The 25,000-nt window shown below is 41.3% G+C and overlaps 1 protein-coding gene across 1 annotated transcript in view; it reads right to left on the minus strand.

Annotated features, from left to right (window-relative positions):
- The window catches only part of SLC10A7 (solute carrier family 10 member 7), a gene marked incomplete in the record, with an annotated part of 287,910 nt that overhangs the window by 206,901 nt on the left and 56,009 nt on the right, over nt 1-25,000 (minus strand). Inside the window, 1 exon segment of the mRNA XM_073604635.1 lies at nt 19,835-19,910. Coding sequence (XP_073460736.1) covers nt 19,835-19,910 — 76 coding nt within the window.

Consider the following 25,000-nt stretch of genomic DNA (forward strand, 5'->3'; position numbering starts at 1 on the left):
CTTCTGTGAGTTTTGACAGTTGGTGTTGCCTGAATCTCAGCATGTCAAATGAAATTTTCACAGTTCCCTCCAGCTTCATGTAATGTTTTAAGTGGATGGTATAACCATGGCTCAACCACATTTTTACTGTCCCCTGACCACCCATGTGGAACAGACCTATGGTGGCCAAAAAGCTGCTGAAACTCATTTGCTACAGAGACACCAGTGACAGGGCTATATAAAGGCAGGATCAGGTAGTGACAGAGCAACTGTATAAGGAATCGCTAAGCTTTAGCAATTCTGTCACTGGTGAAGAATCACTAATGACATGGGCCTAAATCTGCAGCTGCTGAGGAGCTACTAATCTCAGCATGACCTGCTAGCTGTCATTGTGCTAAAACTCAAAGCACGTCACAGCTGCAGGTTCTCCCTGACTCAGTCTACTGCAAGCAAAGTGCTGAATTAGGCCAAAAAAACCTAAGGTTTCCACAGAAATATCAACAGCTGTGCAAATATATATTTAAAAAAAAAATAAGGATAAAACAGAATGGGTCATGTGACTTATTGACAGTCCAAAAAAAAAATGTGCAATACTTTGTTAAAAGACACAAAGTTCATTCATCGCCAGTCATCATTTAAAAACGGTTTCTTAGATTCAAACGGTCGACATCTCTATTTACAAACAAGCTCCTAAGACGCTGACAAGAAGAAATCCTTTCACTGGTTCACTGACATCTCTTTGTAGACCTGTTCATTTTTTTCCTTTTTCAGCCCTTTTGCCCTTTCAATCACGAGGCATATTACTATACTGTCAGAAAAAAGCAGAACTGCACAACAGGGAGCCCAGCTGGGATAGGAAGAGGGCAGGAGGCTTATGCATTAACATAATAATCCAGCTGCGCTCCCATAGGCCCTTAGGGCAGACAGCATATTAGGTAGGCCTCCTGTGCAGACCCTAGCGGAAACTGCCTGTCAACCTGTGGCAGTTATAGACTGCTCAACAGCACAAGCTTCATCCTGAGCCAAGCGCACAATTACTTTGCGGATAAAGATGGGAATCCATCTTTTTGTGCCTGTTTGGTCTACACCTCATATATCTGACCAATTATTTCTTTACAAATGGGTTTCTGTATGATAGAAGGCATTATCATGTAAAAGGCAATGTATAGTTATTTTGTGCAAATTTTTTCTTTTTTTCTTAGTCAAGACAAAAAAAAATATATGTCTTATAAAGTTTTTAGTCAGATAAATATGCAAATTTGCATTATGGTAATCTTTTGTATTCCCCTACTAATCTAGCAGCTGAAGATATTGGGCTTTGTTTCATATAATTTCCACTATAACTTTTGCCCTAAAATCTGTTAACAAAGCTCATTAGTTCAACCTGAAATTAAACACACAAGTGTAAGAACACCGACTCATCCTAATCTCATTTCTTCTGTATTGGAGGCTTCAATATGAGAGTGAGTGTGTCTGTTGTGTCAAAGGAAATATCTAGCTTTGTGAATTCTTTGTGTACGTATATACATTGTATTTGTGTGTATATATTAGGGGTCGACCGATTATCGGTGTGGCTGATATTCACTTTTTTTTTGAGGAATCGGTATCGGTATCGGTAACAAACTTACAGATATTGCTTCAAGTGGCTGTACTGTGGTGATGCCTGCAGCTGCAGGCATCACCCCGGTACCATTCTTTAGAGCGAGCGGTTGGCTTTCTAGTAATAACAACCAATGTGGCCAAGTAGCCGCTGGGCCATTATCACAAGTAGCAGGAGAAGACTCCCCCCCTCCCGCTGCTCAGCCCAGGTCTCCAGTCCCACCGGGAGGCCTGAGTGACCAGCCGGCACGTAAAATCTGAAATAATCATACCGCCAGGGATGTTAAACAAATGTTTTTAAAAAACAAATTTCTTCCTCAGTTTAGGCTAATATATATTCTTCTACATATTTTTGGTAAAAAATAAATAAATAAATAAATTCAATAAGCGTATATTGATTGGTTTGTGCACAAAGTTATAGCCTCTACAAAACTATGGGAAAGATTTATGGCATTTTTATTATTACTTTTTTTTTTTTTTTTTTTTAGCGGTGCTGCGACATTATGGCAGAGAGATCAGACACTTGACACATTTTTGGGTCCATTGACATTTATACAGCAATCACTGCTATAAAAATGCACTGATTACTGTGTAAATGTCACTGGCAGGGTAGGGGTCAACACTAGGGAGCGATCAAGGGGTTAAATGTGTGTTCCATAGGTGTGTTCTAACTGCGAGGGGATAGGACTGACTGGAGCAGGAGACATATTGTTGTTCCTACTTAGTAGGAACAAATGATAGGTCTCTTCTCTCCTGACAGAACAGGGATTTGTGTGTTTACACACACAAATCCCTGATCCTGCTCTCGTGCACGTGATCGCATGTGGCCGGCGGCGATCACGCCCTAAAAAAGGTACAGATGTACCCAAACAGCGATTCGCGGGAACGAACCACTTTGCTGCCGTATATCAGCGTGAGCCAGTCGACAAGTGGATAAGCAATCACATTCAAACTCAGGCAAGTTCAGCCCCAAATAAAGTTCAGCTGTTCTAGTAGGTCTTTCCTGACATTTTCTTCCTACAGCTAAAGCCATGGTCCGCAGAGAGCCTCCAAAGCATCAGAGGGATCTCAAGGTATCAGTCAGGAGAAGGGTACAAAAGAACTTCCAAGGCATTAGATATACTATAGAACACAGTGAAGACAGTCATCAAGTGGAGAAAATATGGCACAACAGTGACATTACTAAGAACTGGACATCCGTTCAAAACTGATGAAGACGAGAAGAAAACTGGTCAGGGGGGCTGCCAAGAAACCTACAGCAACATTAAAGGAGCTGCAGGAATATCTGGCAAGTACTGGCTGTGTGGTACATGTGACAACAATCTCCCATATTCTTCATGTCTGGGCTACAGGGTAGAGTGGCAAGACTGAAGCCTTTTCTTACGAAGAAAAACATCCAAGCTGGGATAAATTTTGCAAAAACACATCTGAAGTCTCCCAAAAGCATGTGGGAAAATGTGTCATGGTCTAATGAAACCCAGGTTGAACTTTCTGGCCAAAATTCCAAAAGATAGGTTTGGCGCAAAAACAACACTTAACATCACAAAAACAACACCATACCCACAGTGAAGCATGGTGGTGGCAGCATCATACTTTGGGCTGTTTTTCTTTAGCTCAAACAGGGGTCTTATTTAAAAGGTAGAGGGAATTATGAACAGTTCCAAATACCAGTCAATATTGGCACAAAAAATTCAGGCTTCTGCTATAAAGCTGAACATGAAGAGGAACTTCATCTTTCAGCATGACAACGACCCAAAGCATACACCCAAATCAACAAAGGAATGGCTTCACCAGAAGAAGATTAAAGTTTTGGAATGGTCCAGCCAGAGCCCAGACCTGAATTCAATTGAAAATCAGTGAGGTGACCTGAAGAGGGCTGGGCACAGGAGATGCCCTCGCAAATCTGACAGGTTTGGAGTGTTTTTGCAAAGAAGAGTGGGCAAATATTACTAAGTCAAGATGTGCCATGCTGATAGACTCATACCCAAAGTATTAGTTTAAGGCTGTGTACACTTATACAGCCATATTATTTTAGCTTTTTAATTTTTTCTTTTCTCAACCTAAAAAAGATTTCAGTTTGTTGTTCAACTGAGTTGTACAGTTTATAGGTCACATTAAGGGTGGAAAAAGTTCTGAAATGTCATTTTTTTTTTACATCACAAAAAAAAAAACTGTCATTTTAACAAGGGTGTTTAGACTTTTTATAGATCACAAAATCTCCAGTTGTACTCAAATTAGTTGAGGCAAAAATGAATACATCCCACTACAAAAACTACTATATCTAGTATTTTGTATGACCTCCATGATTTGTAAGGACAGCACCAAGTTTCTAGGCATGAGATGAACAAGTTGGTGACATATTGGAACATCCATCTTTTTCCATTCTTCAAGAACGACCGCTTTTAGAGCCTGGATGCTGGATGGAGAGTGATGCTCAACTTGTCTCTTCAGAATTTCCCATAGGTGTTTGAATGGGTTCAGATCAGGAGACATACTTGACCACTAAATCACTTTTACCCTGTTCTTCAGAAATGCAACCGTGGCCTTAGATGTGTGTTTTGAATCATTGCCATGTTGGAAAATTTCACGACGACCAAGGGCACGGAGTGATGGTAGCATCTTCTCTCATTATAGAGCAGTACATCTGTGAACTCATGATACCATCAATGAAATGCAGCTCTCTGACACCAGTAGCACTCATGCAACCCCACAGAAGGACCACTGCCACCACCATGCATTTTTTTTGTACTCCTCACCTTTGCAATGCCATAAAGTTTTGAAGCCATCAGTTCCAAAAACATTTATCTTGGTTTCATCACTCCATAGTACAGAGTCCCAGTAGTAGTATTCTTTTTCAGCATGGACTTGGCAAATTCTAGGTAGGCTTTTTTATGCATGGGCTTTAGGAGAGGCTTCCTTCATGGACCACACCCATGCATGCCATTCCTCTGCAGTGTAGGCCATATTGTGTCACAAGAAACTATCACCCCAGTTTGGCTTTCTACTTCTTTAGCTAACTGCGGTGAACTTGCATGGTTATTTTCTTCAACCCTTCTCATCAGAAGACACTCCTGTCAAGGTGTTAACTTTCATGGACGGCCTGGACATCTGTGAGAAGTTTGCAGTTCCATCTTTGTTAAATTTTTTACTCACTTTTGCTACAGTATTCTGACTGATAAGTAAAGCTTTGCTGATCTCCTTGTAGCCTTCACCTTTCTTGTGTAAAGAAATTATTTTCTGTCTCAGGCCTTGTGACATTTCTCTTACATGTGGTGCCATTGCTGACAGAATGAAATGGGAAGGGGTTTTCTTTTGTAAAGCAATGCCCTTTTGTAATCAACAGTCTGTTGGACACCTGTTTCACCACTAGCCGACCTGCTGCCGTCATACTGCGGCAGGTTGGCTCTCCTGCGCAAATCACAGTAGCTGTACGTCAGCCCTTTAAATAGCTTTAAGCAGGCACGCAAGCGCCGCGTGACGTAGGAGCTGATGCACGTGGCCGGCGGCCAAGATGTCCACTGGGCACTCGCGATCGCTCCTGAGAGAGAACGGGGGATCTGTCGATGTAAACAGACCGATCCCCCGTTCTGTCAGGGGGAGGAGAAAGATATGCTGTTTATAGTAATTAGAAAAAGCAATGTCTCTACTCCCAGTCACTACACTGCCCCCACAGTTGACCTCCCTAGGACACACTTAACCCCTTCCCTGCCAGTGACATTTATACAGTAATCAGTGGCTATTTTTTATCTCTTATCGTTGTATAAATGTCAATGGTCCAAAAAAAAAAAAAAAAAAAGTGTCCGAGCTGGCCGCCGCAATGTCGCAGTCCCGCTAAAAATAACAGATCGCTGTCATTACTAGAAAAAAAAATATTAAAAATGCCATTAATCTATCCCCTTTTTGTAAGCGCTATAACTTTTGCACAAACCAATCACTATATGCTAATTGCGATTTTTTTTACCAAAAATATGTCGAAGAATACATATTGGCCTAAACTGATGAATACATTTGTTCTTTAAACATTTTTTTTTTAAGATATTTATTATTATAGCAAAAATTAAAACATATTGTTTCTTTTTTCAAAATTGACGCAAAAAATAAAAACTGCAGAGGTGATGAAATACCACCAAAAGAAAGCTCTATTTGTGGGAAAAAAAGGGAAGTCCATTTTGTTTGGGTACAGTGCCGCACGACCGCACAATTGTCAGTTAAAGCGACGCAGTGCGGTACTAAAAAAAATGGTCTGGTCATTAAGGGGGCAAATCGTTTCGGGGCTGAAGTGGTTAATTAATAATTAGACTCACCTGTAGTTGAATTCTTGTTAATTGCAATTTTGTGTCTAAAATGTAGCTTTGCTCCTAAGACTTTCTGGGGTGTATTCATTTTTGCAACATGGTCTTTTTGTGTGTGCAAACTAACAAATCTTGGTTGCAAGCAATGGCCCACATTTGTGGGAGTATTTGTACTATAGTGTCCCATAGAAAATGTTGATTCTGAAAGGAAAGTAAAGGTTTTCTGACAAATCTGTCAGGGTGTACTCATTTATGTTGAGCACTGTATATTGCATTATATATTGTATATACAGTAACTCACAAAAGTGAGTACACCCCTCACATTTTTGTAAATATTTTATTACATCTTTTCATGTGACAACACTGCAGAAATGACGCTTGGCTACAATGTAAAGTAGTGAGTGTACAGCTTGTATAACAGTGTAAATTTGCTGTCCCCTCAAAATAACTCAACTCCATTAATGTCTAAACTGCTGGCAAGAAACACCCCTAAGTGAAAATGTCCAAATTGGGCCCAAAGTGCCAATATTTTGTGTGGCCACCATTAATTTTCCAGCACTGCCTTAACCCTCTTGGGCATGGAGTTCACCAGAACTTCACAGGTTGCCACTGGAGTCCTCTTCCACTCCTCCATGATGACATCACAGAAATGGTGGATGTTAGAGACCTTGCGCTCCTCCACCTTCTGTTTGAGGATGCCCCACAGACGCTCATTAGGGTTTAGGTCTGGAGACATGCTTGGCCAGTCCATCATCTTTACCCTTAAGCTTCTTTAGCAAGACAGTGGTCATCTTGGAGGTGTGTTTGGGGTCGTTATGTTGGAATACTGCCCTGCGGCCCAGTCCCCGAAGGGAGGGGGATCATGCTTTGCTTCAGTATGTCACAGTACATGTTGGCATTCATGGCTCCCTCAATAAACTTTAGCTCCCCAGTGCTGGCAGCACTCATGCAGCCCCAGACCATGACGCTCCCACCACCATGGTTGACTGTAGGCAAGACGTACTTGTCTTTGTACTCTTCGCCTGGTTGCCGCCACACACGCTTGACACCATCTGAACCAAATAAGTTTACCTTGGTCTCATCAGACCACAGGACATGGTTCCAGAAATCAATGTCCTTAGTCTGCTTGTCTTCAGCAAACTGTTTGCAGGCTTTCTTGTGCATCATCTTTAGAAGAGGCTTCCTTCTGGGATGACAGCCATGCAGACCAATTTGATGCAGTGTGCGGCGTTTGGTCTGAGCACTGACAGGCTGACCCCCACCCCTTCAACCTCTGCAGCAATGCTAGCAGCTCTCATATGTCTATTTCCCAAAGACAACCTTTGGATATGACGCTGAGCACGTGCACTCAGCTTCTTTGGTTGACCGTGGTGAGGCCTGTTCTGAGTGGAACCTGTCCTGTTAAAGCGCTGTATGGTCTTTGGCCACTGTGCTGCAGCTCAGTTTCAGGGTCTTGGCAATCTTCTTATAGCCTAGGCCATCTTTATGCAGAGCAACAATTCTTTATTTCAGATCCTTAGAGAGTTCTTTGCCATGAGGTGCCATGTTAAACTTCTAGTGACCAGTATGAGAGAGTGAGAGCAATAACACCAAATTTAACACACCTGCTCCCCATTCACACCTGAGACCTTGTAACACTAACAAGTCACATGACATTGGGGAGGGAAAATGGCTAATATCGCCTAACTTGGACATTTTTACTTAGGGGTGTACTCACTTTTGTTGCCAGCAGTTTAGACATCAATGGCTGTGTGTTGAGTTATTTTGAGGGAACAGCAAATTTACACTATTATACAAGCTGTACACTCACTACTTTACATTGTCACAAAGTGTCATTTCTTCAGTGTTGTCACATGAAAAGATAAATATATAATATTTACAAAAATGTGAGGGGGGTGTAATCACTTTTGTGAGATACTGTATAATGTGGCTGCATCAGGCTCCGTTCACACTTGTGTGACTTGTCACGCGCCTTTGGACACAAAGTCACATGACAAGTCGCAGCCCACTGACTTAGTCACAATCACTTTGAAAAGGTTTGTGCACTACTTTGATGCGACTTGAGTGCCATAAAGTGTAAAGGCGAATCCAAGTTGCATTGGAATCGTGCGATTTTGGAGTCGCAAAAGTGTGGACAGAGCATAAAGGATGGTACGCACTGAGGCACAATCATTCGATTTTCGGATAGTGCGTACACATCTTTCGACATTTGATTCAGACTTTACCAACAAAAATTTTCAAAAAGGGACAAACTCCAAAAATTTTATTGTATATGAACAAAACTAAAGATTATTGTTCAGGGCTGGTTCACACCACAAAAACACTCCCTGGATGCATTTCTGCATGTGTGTTTTTAAAGAGTTCCGGTGCATTTTTGATGTGTTCCAGTGCATTTTACTGCGTTCCAGTACAGTCTAGTGCAGGAAAAATGCAGCATGTTCTACTATTTTTGCAGGAACTGGAAAGTCCTGGAACTGACAGCACTAGTGTGAACTATGCCACTGGAAACCATATAACCTATTTTCCATGCGTTTTTGTTTGGAGTGGGCTGTGCATATGCAGAGCACACACAGACCTGCCATCCACCCGCTCCGCTCATTGTGGCCCGTGACTGGTTACCAAGACGCTTAGGTGGCCCTTGCTCTTCAAAAGGTTGGGTACCCCTGTATTAAAGCCCTGTATCCTGCACTGATTGGCATGGGGCCAGGACTGAGGGTTATTATGGTACTATGGTGATCTATAATAGTCTGCTGATGTTAAAAACAGGCTAAGTATATGTTGGTGCATGGTGGAAGGCGATAAATTAGATGGACTAGGCCCTGGTTCACATTGATGCTACTTTGAAAACGCGCTACTTCACTTGAAGTAGCATGATTTCAAAGTAGCAAGGTCAGCGCGATTTCAGGTGCTACTTGAAAGACATCCTTGTGGCTTCATGCACAGATATCTAATGAAGTCGCACCTGAAATCGGCAAAAGTAGTGGAACTACTTTTGCAAATCATTGCGGCTCCGCAAAATCGGTGTCGCACCGATTGTAACAGTGCCATTGCCTCCAATAGGGTGCGACTTGTCATGCGATTTGATCTCTCAAATTGCATGACAAATCGCTCTGGTGTGAACCTAGGCTAAAAGTAATAAGAGCCAGCATAGTGCTGGGGTTAGAAGTATGCTCTCACTAATATGGCGCCATTAAGTGAAGCACAGGAGAGTGAGATACACTATAGAATTGCAGAAGGTAGAGTGTAATGTGGTGGCAGCAGGCCATAAATAAAGTAGCACGAAGGTTGGACCCTATTGTGTGTAATGTGGTACTGGGTGCAGAAGGTTGATTACATGTTCAGCTGTGCTTTAAAATACACAAGGATTATAAACTGGAGCTGGGAAAGTGTATGTTAGATCAGTTATAAATTGTAGGATTTATCAATGTGCAGGAGAGGAACATTGTAATTGTAAAGGCAATTTTTCATTTTGGATATTCATTCATTTGGATCAACCAAAAATTTGTGCTTTTCCTTTACTTTCACTTTCAATGATAACAGTAAACAGGTCAAATAAAGAGAAGGTGAATCTCCCTAACAGAGGCACAGGCCACAATAAAAACCTGGCAGGTGCTAATCCCTCTCCACTCTATCCATACCTAAAGTTACACTTTATTATAAGTAGCCCACCCCCATGTTTATTAGATATACAGTGCTCAGCATAAATGAGTATACACCAACTCGGCTCGGTCTATGTCGGTGGCGAGAGGAGCCGAGAAGAGCCGAATATCTCGGCGGCGGTAAATTTAAAACCCAAACATGCTGAAATTTTGGGGAAGGCTGCAGATGGACAGTGTGCAAGGCTGCAGATGGACAGTGTGCAAGGCTGCAGATGGACAGTGTGCAAGGCTGCATTGATGGGCATTTAAAATGTAAAATGTACGCCGATAAATACGGTATATATAATATTTATTATACAGGATTTATATAGTGCAAACACTTTATGCAGTGCTTTTTCAACATGAAGCCAGACAGTACAGTTAAAATACAATTCAATACAGGAGTCAGAAGGCCCTGCTTGTTAGAGCTTAGAATCTAAGCACTCTCTCTCTCTCTAGGTGTGTGTATATATATATATATATAAAAAAAAATACACACATACAGTGCTCAGCATAAATGAGTACACCCCTAACAGATTTGTCAGAAAACCTTTACTTTCCTTTCAGAATCAACATTTTCTATGGGACACTATACTACAAAATACTCCCACAAATGCGAGTCATTGATTGCAACCAAGATTTGTTAATTTGCACACACAGAAAAAGTATTTTTCCTAACAAATTCATTCAAGACTATTTTGCAAAAATGAATACACCAGAATGAAAGTCTTAGAAGCAAAGCTACATTTTAGACAACAAAATCCGAATTAACAAGAATTCAACTACAGGCGAGTCTAATTATTCATTAAATAGGTGTCCAGCAGACAGTTTATTATAAAAGGGCGATCCTTAAAGAAAACCCCTTCCCATTCCATGCTGTCAGCAATGGCACCACGTGGAAGAGAAGTGTCACAAGACCTGAGAAAGGAAATAATTTCTTTACACAAGGGGGAAAGCTACAAGAGGACCAGCAAAGCTTTATTTAGTCAGAATACTATAGCAAAAGTGATACAATTATTTAACAAAGATGGAACTGCAACCATCTCACATAGACGTCCAGGCAGTCCACAGAGGTTAACACCTTGAAAGGACCATCTTCTGATGGGAAGGGTTGAAGAAAAATCACTATGCAAGTTCACTAAAGTTAGCTAGAGAAGTAGAAAGCCAAACTGGGGTGATTGTTTACAGTGAAACATTACAGCATACACTGCAGATGAATGGCATGCATGGGTGTTGTCCACGAAGGAAGCCTCTTCCATGCACAAAAAAGCCAGCCTAGAATTTTCCCGGGGTCCATGCTGAAAAAGAAGACTACTACTGGGACTCTGTACGCTGGAGTGATGAGACCGAGATAAATATTTTTGGGACTGATGGCTTTAAATCTGTATGACGTCGCAAAGGCAAGGAGTACAAAGAAAAAGGTATGGTACCTACAGTAAAACATGGTGGTGGCAGTGTCCTTCTGTGGGGCTGCATGAGTGCTGCTGGTGTCAGCGAGCTGCATTTCGTTGATGGTATCATGAATTCACAGATGTACTGCTCTATATTGAAAGAGAAGATGCTACCATCACTCTGCCCTTGGTCATCATGCACTTTTCCAACATGACAATGATCCAAAACACACATCTAAGGCCACTGTTGCAGTTCTGAGGAAGAATGAGGTGAAAGTGATGCAATGGCCAAGTATGTCTCCTGATCTGAACTCAATCGAACACCTATGGGGAATTCTGAAGAGACAAGTTGAGCATCACTCTCCATCCAGGCTCTAAGAGGTTGTTCTTGAAGAATGGAAAAAGATAGATGTTGCAATATGTCGCCAACTTGTTCATTCCAAGCCTAGAAGACTTGGTGCTGTCCTTACAAATCATGGAGCTCATACAAAATACTAGATGTAGTAGTTTTTGTTGCGGGGTGTATTCATTTTCGCATCAACTAATTTGAGTAAATCTGAAGATTTTGTAATCCAAGTGATAGGATTAACCTTACGTTCATGTAAAGAGCTAAACAAATGTTCTATAAAACTCAGGTTGTCAAAAGTGTGGAAATTGTTCTTGTGTTCATTGAGATATTGATTAAAATCTTACTTTTCAAAATTGGTGTACTCATTTATGCTAAGCACTGTAGCAATTTTAAAGTAAACCTGTTGTAAGAGATAAAATATGATTTTTCAATTTCCTGTAAAATCCTTTTCTTGGAGTATATAGTATAGTAAAAGATACTGTATTCTTAGTCCTAACCATGGGTTATAGGCAGCTCGCCAGAAATCACAGAGCAGCTTGAAAAACCTTAAGCTGAAAACTGGCATCAGTGAAGGACTGAACTTTCACTTGGTAAAACTTTTTATTTTTTGGTAAATTCTTTTTAATGCATTTAAAAGCCAAAGAGGAGGGTCCTGCCAAAAAATATATATTTAAAAGTCAGCAGCTACAAATACTGTAGCTGCTGATCTTTAATAGTAGCGCACTTACCTGTCCAGGGAGCCCGCAGTGTCGGCACCCCAGTCGATCTTCGGCTTGATTCCCAGGTGCAGCCGCCGCCATTCCTGGTATGGGAACTGGGCAGTGAAGCCCTTCGGCTTCACTGCTGGTTCCCTATTGCGCATGCGCGAAGCACGCTGCGCTTTCCAATTGGCCCGGCAGCGGGGGAAAGAGGTGGGGGGGGGCGAACTCCTGGAAGATCAGGCCGTGGCCTGTCTCCCGGAAGTGGGGAAAGGGACCTGTCATAAAGGGGTCCCCATTTTCCCCTCCCCCCTGAAAGGTGGCAAATGTGACACAGGAGGAGGTGATGACGCATATAAGCGGACGTTCCAATTTTGGGTGGAACTTCGCTTTAAGATGTACAAAACAAAGGCTATTGGGCATACCCAGGCTTAAAAACCACTGAGAAAAAAATAAAATAAAGGCACACAAAAACAAAAGTCAAGGTGAACATACTCATTTCTGCTGGTAGGCACTAAATATGATAAAGGAGAACAATTGCCCACATAACAATGAAATAACCAATGTCAAATACTAGGAAGCAGATGGGCACTAATCATGGGAGCACTGGTGTTGAGACGACCGTATCCCATACCTTAGAGAATTTGTAAGGGCATCCTCTAGATTCATATGTGAATTTATACAATGGCGCCATTTTTTTTTTAACAACAAACTTCCAGAAGTCAAAAGTAGGAGCCGGCAGAGATCTCCATTTAAAGGAGTATAGACCTGCAAGCATAAAATAATAACAGTCCTATCAAAATTCTCAGGGTCCCCGGAGGTGGCTAGCAAATTAACTAGACCCAATATACAAACATCAATGGATACGGGTACCAAAAGGGTAGTAACTAAACAAATGCACAACAAAGCTCAACGCCCGGACAGTCCCAAAACATGTGTAAAAACGTGGCAGGGTCTTCCAAACAATGCCAGCATTTAGAGGAGTTTATGGGAAAAATTATGTAATGCAGGGGAGCGAAGTAGACTCTATGAAGAATTTTAAATTGCATGAATCTATTCCTGACGAGTCACCTGGTAAAACAAATGTGTGAACAGGGGACCATGTGGCAGCCTTACAAATCTAAGAAACAAAAGGTTGATTTAATAAAATTGGAGAGTGCAAAATATGGTGCAGCCGTGCATGGTAGCCAATCAGCTTCTAACTTCAACTTGTTCACTTAAAGCAGAATTTTGGATAGAGCAGGGGGACCCACAGCTCTGGAGCTGTATAGCACACTGTGGCTCAACATGGCATACATCATGCCAAGGTGAGCAGCCACAAAGGATCTAGTGTCCAAAGCAAATTTACAGGCCAGCCCAGCATCTTCTTTCATATGGGGTCCATGTACAGTCCTCAAAGGCTCAGCCAAAAAGTCAATAAAAGCTCAGGAAAGCCACTGTGGCTATTCAGCAGCTACAGCATGGCAGAAGGATCTTAAAGGATGAAACCCCAGCAAAAAATTGGGAGATCAAGTTCACAAAAAAGAGAGAACATCCATAAACTTGGAAAAAAACTGAAGCTAGCTTGGAGTGGAAGGTGTTTTAAAGGGGTGTCCCGAAAAAAATTGTTGTGCACTATAAGCCAACCAGTTGCAGCCTTCTCAGGAAGTACTAAAACACAGTGGTGGCAAAAAGGGGATTTTGACTAAACCTGAATTTGTATCAGTGAGCATTTTCTTACATTTAACTCCCCTTGTGCTTGCTTTTATGATGAATATACACTCTGAAACCCATGAAAATGCCTTTGCAATTGGAATATTTCTTATGGTCCCAAAAATTTCACTTAACCACCAATAACACTAAATGGCAACCAATCCAATAACAAGTTAGTTTGGGAAAGCTGTGGTCAAACTGTCACAAATACAGCAGCTATGACTCGGCTAATGGACACTGGCTATAAAAGGTTGCAGGAGTTAATGGAAGTTCACATGGGCAATTAATAGGCTCAGTTCTATATAACATGGCTTATGTATACATTGACTAAATCTAGTTTTAAATGAAGCGTGCTAATTGATTGTGCTGTCATTGGCAAATAATGTGTTCACTACAGACTCTGGAGATTTGATAGCTTAAAAAGGCAAAAGCATTAGACACAGATTTGTCAAATTAGTTTTAATAATTCTAAGATATTATTTAAGAAAAACAACTGCCCTGATTGATTATTATGCAGGCACCAATAATGGGTGCAATGGATTTTTTTCCTGAGTGATAATAAAAGATGTGACACAAATTACGTGCCCATAAGTTATTCTCAGGTACCTTTGATCTACAGCCCTGAACGAATTCACTTGCCTTCCGTAGTTGTCCTCTGGGACGCTCTCAGAATCAGACATCTGGCTACTTTGCTGTTTTAGGCTAATCCAGCCCCAAAGGATTATGGATGGGAAAAATGACATGAAGACAAGAGGGCCCTAACAAAGGAGGGTATATCAGCTGCACACTCTGGAATGAGCTGTTATCCTGTGTGTAGTAGATGAAAACATAGCAATGGCATGAAACTGGCTAAACAACTTCTCTCTGTTTCAAATAATCAGTGCCTTCTAGGTGGATAACACAGTTTATAAGGAGTAGCAGTTTATTGTTCCATTAGCGTAGTTTATGAAAAGCATAAATAACCATCAAACAGATTTTGCAGAGATTCAAATACATTAACTAGACAAATGATACTTACAAACTTGGCAGTCATTATACAAAAAGTATTTCAAATACTGTACTACACAAAATTATAATTTATAAAAGTCCTAAATGGAAATGCAGACTTTTTTTGGTGGTACAATGGACAAAGATCAAGACATCGGTGACGTTTCTTTTGCTATCTGTATAATATATATATATATATATATATATATATATATATATATATATATATATATATATATATATATATATATATATATATATATATATCACACACACACACACATATATATATATACACATACATACAGTGGGGACGGAAAGTATTCAGACCCCCTTACATTTTTCACTATTTGTTATATTGCAGCCATTTGCTAAAATCATTTAAGTTCATTTTTTTCCTTATTAATGTACACACAGCACCCCATACTGACAGAAAAACACAGAATTGTTGACATTTTTGCAGATTTATTAAAAAAGAAAAACTGAAATATCGCATGGTCCTAAGTATTCAGACCCTTTGCTCAGTATTTAGTAGAAGCACCCTTTTGATCTAATACAGCCATGAGTCTTTTTGGGAAAGATGCAACAAGTTTTTCACACCTGGATTTGGGGATCCTCTGCCATTCCTCCTTGCTGATCCTCTCCAGTTCTATCAGGCTGGATGTTAAATGTTGGTGGACAGATATTTTTAGGTCTCTCCAGAGATGCTCAATTGGGTTTAAGTCAGGGCTCTGGCTGGGCCATTCAAGAACAGTCACGGAGTTGTTGTGAAGCCACTCCTTCGTTATTTTAGCTGTGTGCTTACGGTCATTGTCTTGTTGGAAGGTAAATCTTCGGCCCAGTCTGAGGTCCTGAGCACTCTGGAGAAGGTTTTCGTCCAGGATATCCCTGTACTTGGCTGCATTCATCTTTCCTTCAATTGCAACCAATCGTCCTGTCCCTGCAGCTGAAAAACACCCCCACAGCATGATGCTGCCACCACCATGCTTCACTTTTGGGACTGTATTGGACAGATGATGAGCAGTGCCTGGTTTTCTCCACACATACCGCTTAGAATTAAGGCCAAAAAGTTCTATCTTGGTCTCATCAGACCAGAGAATCTTATTTATCATCATCTTGGAGTCCTTCAGGTGTTTTTTTTTTTTTTTTTAGCAAACTCCATGCGGGCTTTCATGTGTCTTGCACTGAGGAGAGGCTTCCGTCGGGCCACTCTGCCATAAAGCCCCGACTGGTGGAGGGTTGCAGTGATGGTTGACTTTCTACAACTTCCTCCCTACTGCATCTCTGGAGCTCAGCCACAGTGATCTTTGGGTTCGTCTTTACCTCTCTCACCAAGGCTCTTCTCCCCCAATAGCTCAGTTTGGCCAGACGGCCAGCTCTAGGAAGGGTTCTGGTCGTCCCAAACGTCTTCCATTTAAGGATTATGGAGGCCACTGTGCTCTTAGGAACCTTAATTGCTGCAGAACTTTTTTCGTAACCTTGGCCAGATCTGTGCCTTGCCACAATTCTGTCTCTGAGCTCTTCAGGCAGTTCCTTTGACCTCATGATTCTCATTTGCTCTGACATGCACTGTGAGCCTTAAGGTCTTATATAGACAGGTGTGTGGCTTTCCTAATCAAGTCCAATCAGTATAATCAAACACAGCTGGACTCAAATGAAGGTGTAGAACCATCTCAAGGATGATCAGAAGAAATGGACAGCACCTGAGTTAAATATATGAGTGTCACAGCAAAGGGTCTGAATACTTAGGAACATGTGATATTTCAGTTTTTCTTTTTTAATAAATCTGCAAAAATGTCAACAATTCTGTGTTTTTCTGTCAATATGGGGTGCTGTGTGTACATTAATGAGGAAAAAAATTAACTTAAATGATTTTAGCAAATGGCTGCAATATAACAAAGAGTAAAAAATTATAATATTAATATATATAGGCATTTTCCTAATGGCCTTCCCCAAATACAGGTTTCACCAAAACAGAAAGTGAAGGAATATCTTTCCAACAGGAACACAGACAGCTATGAAAGCCTTTTCATTTGAAGTCAAGTGGAACAGGAAGTATTATAAATTGAGGCAGGTCTTTACTGGGGTATGTGTTTTGTTGGGAAGATTTATCGCTCAATAAAGGTGATCACATGAAAGGAAAGAACAAACATCCAAAAATCTTCTAATCCTTACCCACTTCAACCAAAACTTTAATGTACATTATCACTACATTATAACCGATGAATAAGCCAGCGGTCGCCAACCAATAATCCGTGAACCACAAGAAATTTTTGGAGGTCCTGCCGCAAATCAGCATTGTGATGGATGTATACAGCCCAATGTTGTTTCCAGTGTTGTTCTCCCTGACAGTCAATATTGTTAGCGTGCATGATGAGTCAGAGCATTGTGTGAATAAGGCCGAGTTTACACTTGTACGACAAATGCTCCGACATTGGGAGCTCATGTCGCATGACGTTTAAAAATAAATGTTTCCTTATGAGAGCCTTCTTAACTGGTCCGACTTTGAAAATGCTCCCTGCACTACTTTGGTCTGACTTTGATCCTACTTCAGCCCATTGAATATCACTGAAGTCGGATGAAAGTCAGATCACTGTCTTAACTGATCTGACTTTGGAATGCGACTTGTGCTCTGACGATCTTGAAGGGGAATCCCACGACCCAAAAAAAAAAAAATGGCATGTGTTCCCCATCCAAGACTATACCAGGCCCTTTGGTCTGGTATGGAATTTAAGAGGAACCCCCACGCCAAAAAACCGACGTGGGGTCCCCCCCAAAATCCATACCAGACCCTTATCTGAGCACACAGCCAGTAGGTCAGGAAAGGGGGTGGGGACAAGTGAGCCCCCCCTGAACCGTACCAGCCACATGCCCTCAACATGGGGGGTGGGTGCTTAGGGCAGGGGGGCCCTGCGCCCCCACCCCAAAGCACCTTGTCCCCATGTTGATGAGGCCAAGGGCCTCTTCCACAGTCCTGGTTGTTGGTTTTCGGGGTCTGCGGGCGGGGGGCTTATCGAAATCTGGAAGCCCCCTTTAACAATGGGGCCCCCAGATACCGACCCCCCCACCCTATGTGAATGAGTATGGGGTATATTGTACCCCTACCCATTCACCTAAAAAAAAAAAAGTGACAGAGGCATGATGGGGCGGAGACGTCATAAGGGGGCAGGGTCTCCATGTGATGTCAACAGATGGCCACGCCCCATGTCTTTATAAGTCATAGCACATCTGGCATTACACCGGGAGAGCGCATCGAGGCAACATCAGAAGAACAGAGAGGAGATCCGGCAGAGGCATGAGACAGCGGACAGAGGGAGAAGAACTGGGGAGGGCTAGAAGTCATCAGCGGAGGAGAACCGGCAGAGGCAGAAGACATCAGCGGAGGAGGGAAAAGAGCCAGAGAGGGCAGAAGAAATCGGAAGCGACGCCAGAGCTGCCCTAATAAATTACTTTAAAAACCTGTGTACTGCGTTTTATTTTTGACACTTTTTTTTAATTTTTTTTTTTAGGTGAATGGGTGGGGGTACAATGTACCCCATACTCATTCACATAGAGTTGGGGGCCGGTATCTGGGGGGCCCCCTTGTTAAAAGGGGGCTTCCAGATTCCAATAAGCCCCCCCCGCCCGTAGAATCCGAAAACCAACGACCAGGGTTGTCGAGAAGAGGCCCTTATTCTCATCAACATGGGGACAAGGTGCTTTGGGGTGGGGGCGCAGGGCCCCCCTGCCCCAAAGCACCCACCACCCATGTTGAGGGCATTTGGCCTGGTACGGTTCAGGATTGGGGGGGTGGTGCTCGCTCGTCCACACCCCCTTTCCTGACCTGCCAGGCTGTGTGTTTCGATAAAGGCCCGGTTTGTAAATTGGGAAAAAAAAGGGCGCGGGGGTTCCCCTTAAAATCCATACCAGATCGAAGGGCCTGGCATGGTCTTGGAGGGGGAACCCATGCCTTTTTTTTTTGGCGTGGAGTTTCCCCTAAAAATTGATACCAAACACAAAGTGCCTGGTATTGTTGGGATCAGAGTCGAATCCCCATTCATTGAAGTCAGACGGATATCGGACTTCAAGTCGCAGGGCAAAGTCGGATCCACAGTCATATAACTGTCGTGTCGTACCAGTGTGAACCTGGCCTCAGGCAGCAGTGTGATCCAGCGGTAGGGGGGCAGAGGGCAGAGAGTCAGAGCATTGTGTGTATAAGGCATGCATAATTCATGTTAGTGGTCCGCGGGATCAAAATTGTGAGTTCAGTGGTTCATGAGGCCGAAAGGTTGACGAGCACTGGAATAAATTATTCCAAAAATTAAATAAAAGAAAAACAAACATACGCTTAGGAAATTGACCTTATTTATCAATCTCCATTCATACTTGGAATCGGGTGATTCTGCCCGTGATTCCAGAATCGCGGCAAAGCGCGGGATGCAATTGCGAGGCCAATACTTCTTAATTGCACAAGAAATCGCCCTGTATTTGCGGCAAAATCGCAAAGCGTGAAGCTGGTTGCTCAAGCAGGAGTTTCTTATAGCGACAGCTTCGCGCTGTTATAAATTTCCAATTACAGGAAGTCCCTGAGTTACGAACACAATAGGGACTGTAGGTTTGTTCGTAAGTCAAAGTTGTTCGTAAGTCGCAACACTGCATTTGTAAGTGTAACGTCCACCTGTGCATGGATGTGGGACGTTCCGGGCGCTTGTTATGTTATCTGGGGCTCTTCTGGCCATGCAGTACTGCAGTATGGGATGTGTCCGGAGGTATCCAGGACCAGCGTGGAGCACAAGTGGCCGGCATTTGAGGCCGTTCGTAAGTAGGAGTCGTTCGTAACTCGGGTGTTAGTAACTCAGGGACTGCCTGTATTTGGACCCATACATGGCCTCTCCTCGCCAGGTCATATACGAACTGGTCCAAATGAGGAAACACTCTGCTCCCATACTGCAACAGGAGCTTAATATTTGCTCTATATAAATTGTACTTTGGCAAACTCTTTCAACATGTCAGGCCATGAACTATGTATTAGATGACCTTCCAAAGCTGTTTTTAGCATTTTCAACAATTTATGATTCAGACAGAAAGCTTTTTGTAAAGTAATAAGTCACACAAAAGTGTTAACCGTTTGAAGAAAGGGAAGTAAACAAAACAGCATGGATCCGCTGTCAGATGAGATATAAGTTAATCGTCTTTCCAAAGGAAATACATATTGCGAGAGAGCACTCACCTCATTACCACCGACAGCTTTGGTCAAAATTACTGCTGAGGAAACTGGAGGAGGCATACAGCTCACCGTCTGCAAACTGAAATATAACAGAATTAATTAGCCAATATTAAATATTACTTTTGACTGGCTTATAATTAAAAAAAAGTGTTAAGTAATGTGAAATAGTAAGCAAACTCTGGTATGTTTTTAAAAACAATACACTGGCAGAAATAAATGAAAAGGGTTATTTTAACTTGCTACATATAACGTCATCATGGCTAAGGCTTGCCGGATGACACCACAGCCGAGCTGTTCGAGTTTCTGTAAAAAGGCTGTCATTTCTCTGTGTAGATATCTGTGTAGATATTTTATGGAATAAATTGGATATTTTAAAAGTTGCGCTATGAGACTTCTCCCTTTGTATATTTGATGTATACGCGTGTCGAAGCTTGATTAAGGAGTGTTGGCTGACGTTTTCATTATATGCTGGGGACTTCGATGCTAATCCCAGTCATTTGGGTCACTGAGCTGTGTGGAGATCCGAAAGTGAGAGTGTCGGCTCTTCCAAGCTATACAAGCGCAAGCGATCTCTATAGCTTGAGATCACTGTGGTTTAGTAAGAGGCCCCATTATCTTACTAGCACTTTGAGCACTGGAGTACTTTTTATATCGGAGCACAGAGCACTTTGTTTTTCACATGGATGGACTTTTTAAGATTTTTGATCTTTGATTATGAGTGAATAATGAACTGTTCTTATAATCAATCATTTAATTTTCATACTTTTGATAGGTTACTAATGAAATAGACTTGTTATTGTTTTATTTCACTTTATTTACACAATGCTGAGGAGTCTTTTTCCTATGCAATAAGGTTTTTTCACATGCACAGGTGTTCACATTATGAATTTATTGCTATTTAACGAGACAGCGCACCATCTTCTATTTTGTTGGCTAATTATCTATATTGCACTGGCACTTCACAAGGGACACTGAACTATTGACATCAGTCCACAGAAAGGAGCAAATAACCTAATGTTCTTTCAAAATCTTTACATATGCACATACTATCAAGTCCCAATTCAGCATATTAGTATTAATTTATGTATTTTTAAACTGGCTCCATATTTAGAAAATCTAAAGATTAAAATAAACCACGATCAGACTGAAATCACCAGCTCAGCAGAATACCATAGTCTACTAAATACTCCTTATTAAATGATTGCAGAAAAGCCACACAGACTGAACATAAGGTATTACTCTGGTCTGAAATAAAAACCCTTAAGATTGGCTCGATGGCAGCAGTTTTCTACAACACCTCCTTTGGGTCCATTTTGACCTTGGAAGTCACCTACTCCTTATTGCTATACATTTTAATCAGTCATCCAGGGATAAAGCTCTTTAGTTACCCATGGTGTAGTCAAGAGACGATGAAAACAAGAACATGGGTCTAATACCATCCATCAGTGCTTGGATCTATAAAAAGCACCAAAGCTGCTGTATCCAAAAATTCAATAAAAGGACTTCATACATGCGTGTAAATTAATCAATTCTTTACAGCGCATTTGGCCCATGTATACAAATGTGCATACAACTAAAAAAATAAATATTATACGATAAAGTGCAAACAAAAGTGTCCATTTATTAAAATTCCACAAAAAATGCAGATATCTCCAACAAATTACCCTTGATACAGTGTCCACATCATAGATCCCATAAAAGTGCTCTCATGTTCACTTCCTGAATACATGCAGACAAATAACGCAGTGCTCCAGTGATCCTCCACCACCACTAACACAAAAAACTCACCACCCACTACAGGTAAGTCAAAAACCGCATGTTGCACAGGGGTTAAACACCATCCACCTGGACCAACTCCTTTTCCCTCCTCCTGCTGATGTTATAATCACATAGACTCATGCAACATAAGGAAGAAATAGAGGAAGACCGCCATAGTGTGAAACCTTAAAAACTTTATTTTGCTATAAAATAACTACCAAAACCTGTGGAAAAAAATGCCGCGCCGGGGCAGGCCAGGAAATGACAACATCCTGCACGGTACACCCAAAAGTGACACATCATACACCCAGAGAAGAGTAGGAAGGGACCACTCGTGGTCACAGCATATGGAGCAGGTACCCTAGTACTCTTGATGTCAGCAAACAAGTGAATGTACCTTAGCGCAAGTATAGCACTTTTTAATGTGAGTAGGCGTAAATGTGGAAGTGGTTTATGGTTGATGTTGCATAAGTCTATATGATTATAACATCAGCAAGAGGAACACGGGGCACCTGATTCCGACAGAGTCCATTTCAAGCAGATCCTATATTGTTGATATCATGTAAATGAGCATAATATGTGCATGTGTTTTTTGTCTTCCATTTCTGTACACCGATTGGGGCTCTGTATGACAGTGTAAACCAAAAATAAAGAATTTAAATAAACCAGCAACTAAACACCTGTACAATAAGTGTTAGGCTTGTGGGTTCATCAACATCTTAGGGCAATATTAGTGTTCATGGTAAACTGAATTCAGTATAAAAAGGATCTCTGGGACCAAAAGCCTCCCAAAAAAGGGCTGATAAACAGTGCTCAAAATTATTTATATATATATTTTTTTAGTAATTTACACAGCTCCTGCAAATGTAGCCATCTAGAGAAAACATGGTCTTCCTTATACATTTGTTAGTCACACAGATATACAGTACATTTATAAACTCTGGGAGTTCTGCAGTCAGCATACAAATATGTTTACCATCTGTCTACTATATATACCGTATGGCATTCATTAGTAACAAGTCTCTTTTTAGTGCCATAACACAAGAGATCTGGTCTAAAGCAACTTCAGAGATTATTCCTTACACAGACATTTTTTTTTTTTTTAACTGGCAGGACTTTCAGACCAAAATTCTAGTCTGTGGTGCTTAAACATCAAATGAGTAAAATGTCAGCTTCTATAATATGTAAGGGAATTTCTAAATATATTTCCAACATGCAAATAGAAAAGAAGCAGCAAACTACTGGGGACCTCTTTGCAGAGATAAGGTTTGGCCACTTTTTACATCACTGTTGCTCTAATTTTACACTCACCCTACTGCCAAGTTGTCCCTTTCTTATTAAAAGGTGCTGCCTGGTCAATGTTAGGCTCCCCTGCAAACCTGTTAGGCTCCCAAAAAAGAAAGTGCTCAGTTTAGGCCACCTTCTCTTGCTCTCAGTCTCTGCTATGTACTACTATCCACTAGCATTGTATACAGCTCTCTGCCATCATGGATTCTAGCTCTAAAATTTGTTTACAATTACATGCCATGCCCATGAGATTTTCAGCCTCCTTAGGGTTTCTGTTGATGGTTTGTTGCTTTTCTGAGTTCGTTTGGAATGCAATTAAAGTGCAGGTTAGAATTCAGCAAGAATCATGTTGACTTCACTTTGACTGAACTGTACACAACAGTTCAAATACTGCATTTGACCCGCTTTGTGTTGCTCTGCATTCCTTTGGATGCAAATATCCTATTGAAGTGCATTTGAACTGCAGGCAAAGCAAGTTGAACACAGCCCTTTCAAACAGCGTGTTTTCTATTCAAACAAAGCTATATGTGTTTAAAAAGTGAACCCAGCATTTGACAGGAACACCTGTTGATATGAGCGTTCTGGTCCATCTGGCCCTGGTTATCAGCTGGAAAGTAGAAAGTTGTTATGAGACAGTTCGTGGGGCCTTCCTGAAAGGTTGAAGATTTTATGGGGCCCCTGGCCAGCAGTAATGGTTGCACAGGTTGGCATGTCCATCCCTGTGGAAAAGGAAATTTAGATAGTAAGAATAAGAAGAGCAAAAACATATTTTTTGCTTGTAGATCTCACTGATCAATTTTGTATACTTCCCATGACCACAACACAAAAGGAGCCCGAGTGTCACAGTAATTGATAATTGTACTGACCACAATCCCTATTCTTTCTTGTGCCTAAAGAGCATTGAATATATAGCACCCTTAGGGAGAAATTGAACAGCGTTCATAATCATTTGTGCTAAAGGAGGCTACAGTACATTGCAAGCCTTGGTAATACAGAGGAAGAAGTTGAAAAATGATCTATTGTAGAGTCATGTGCTGGTAGGTGTAGATGTAGAATCCAAAATTTAATTTTGATGATGTATTGCACGAGTGATGCAATAAAGATTTTGTGCAGATTCAGTTTGGAGTAAATCAGATTTTTGTTTTTCAGGCGCGTGCTTCAACCTTTCAGACTTGCACTCCCCCTTTTGTTGTCGATCTTAGAATTATGTAGAAATAGTGCCGCCTTACTCTCAATTAGCCTCAAAACCAGTGAGGGATCATTTGCACATACTTGTACATATGCACATAATGATTGGTTAGATCACCAGAGATATGCTGAGCTGGATACGAAACAGAATACTGTATATAGAATTCTGGATTATTACGTGTTACCACAACCCAACCCAAAGACATAGAACAGCATTAATTTCTCCTCCACAAGGTAAAGGAATAAGTAGAGCAGGAATGATATATTCACTGTCAGTTATTTTGGAAGCAAGATTATACATATATACATACACACAGAACAATAAGCTACACATTACCTACTAGCACTACATTATGTATGTTACAAGATGTTTTGGCTCCTAAGATATTTTTCACACAGTACCCAGGTCTATCTAGCTGCTGTGGTCATGAAAAGAGGCATTTCTTTCTCTGCTGGGTCTTTCACTTTTTACACTTTACTGCAGCAGGAGAAATTTGACTATTCCCATTATAGCAGGAGACAAAATAGCCACTTTGTTTTACATTACACAACCAGAAAGATATTACCTATGTGGTTGAGCTGGTCCACCAATTATAGAATTATATGTAGCATTTTTCTGACTAATTGTCATAAAGACTATTGTTTGTTTCTCTTGTAAGCAAGAAATCTAGATTAGTAGGTTTACTGGTAAGCGCAAAGTCCTCTCAAAAGGTCAATTATAAGTTTGTAAGGACTGACCCTTTATTATACATTTGCTTTAAAACTTTCATGTAGACCCAAACTGTAACCTGCAGGCATTAAGAAGGCAAGGTAACGGCATGAAAGCCATCAGCAAAAACATATCTAAAAGCTGCAAAAAGTACGTCCTGCAATGTTCCCCTTTTAGATCATGTGACCTGAGGTCATCAGCACCTCTACACCTTGGGTTCGGGTGTC

The sequence above is a fragment of the Aquarana catesbeiana genome, linkage group LG01, assembly GCF_042186555.1.
Source record: "Aquarana catesbeiana isolate 2022-GZ linkage group LG01, ASM4218655v1, whole genome shotgun sequence".
NCBI classification, from domain to species: Eukaryota; Metazoa; Chordata; class Amphibia; order Anura; family Ranidae; genus Aquarana; species Aquarana catesbeiana.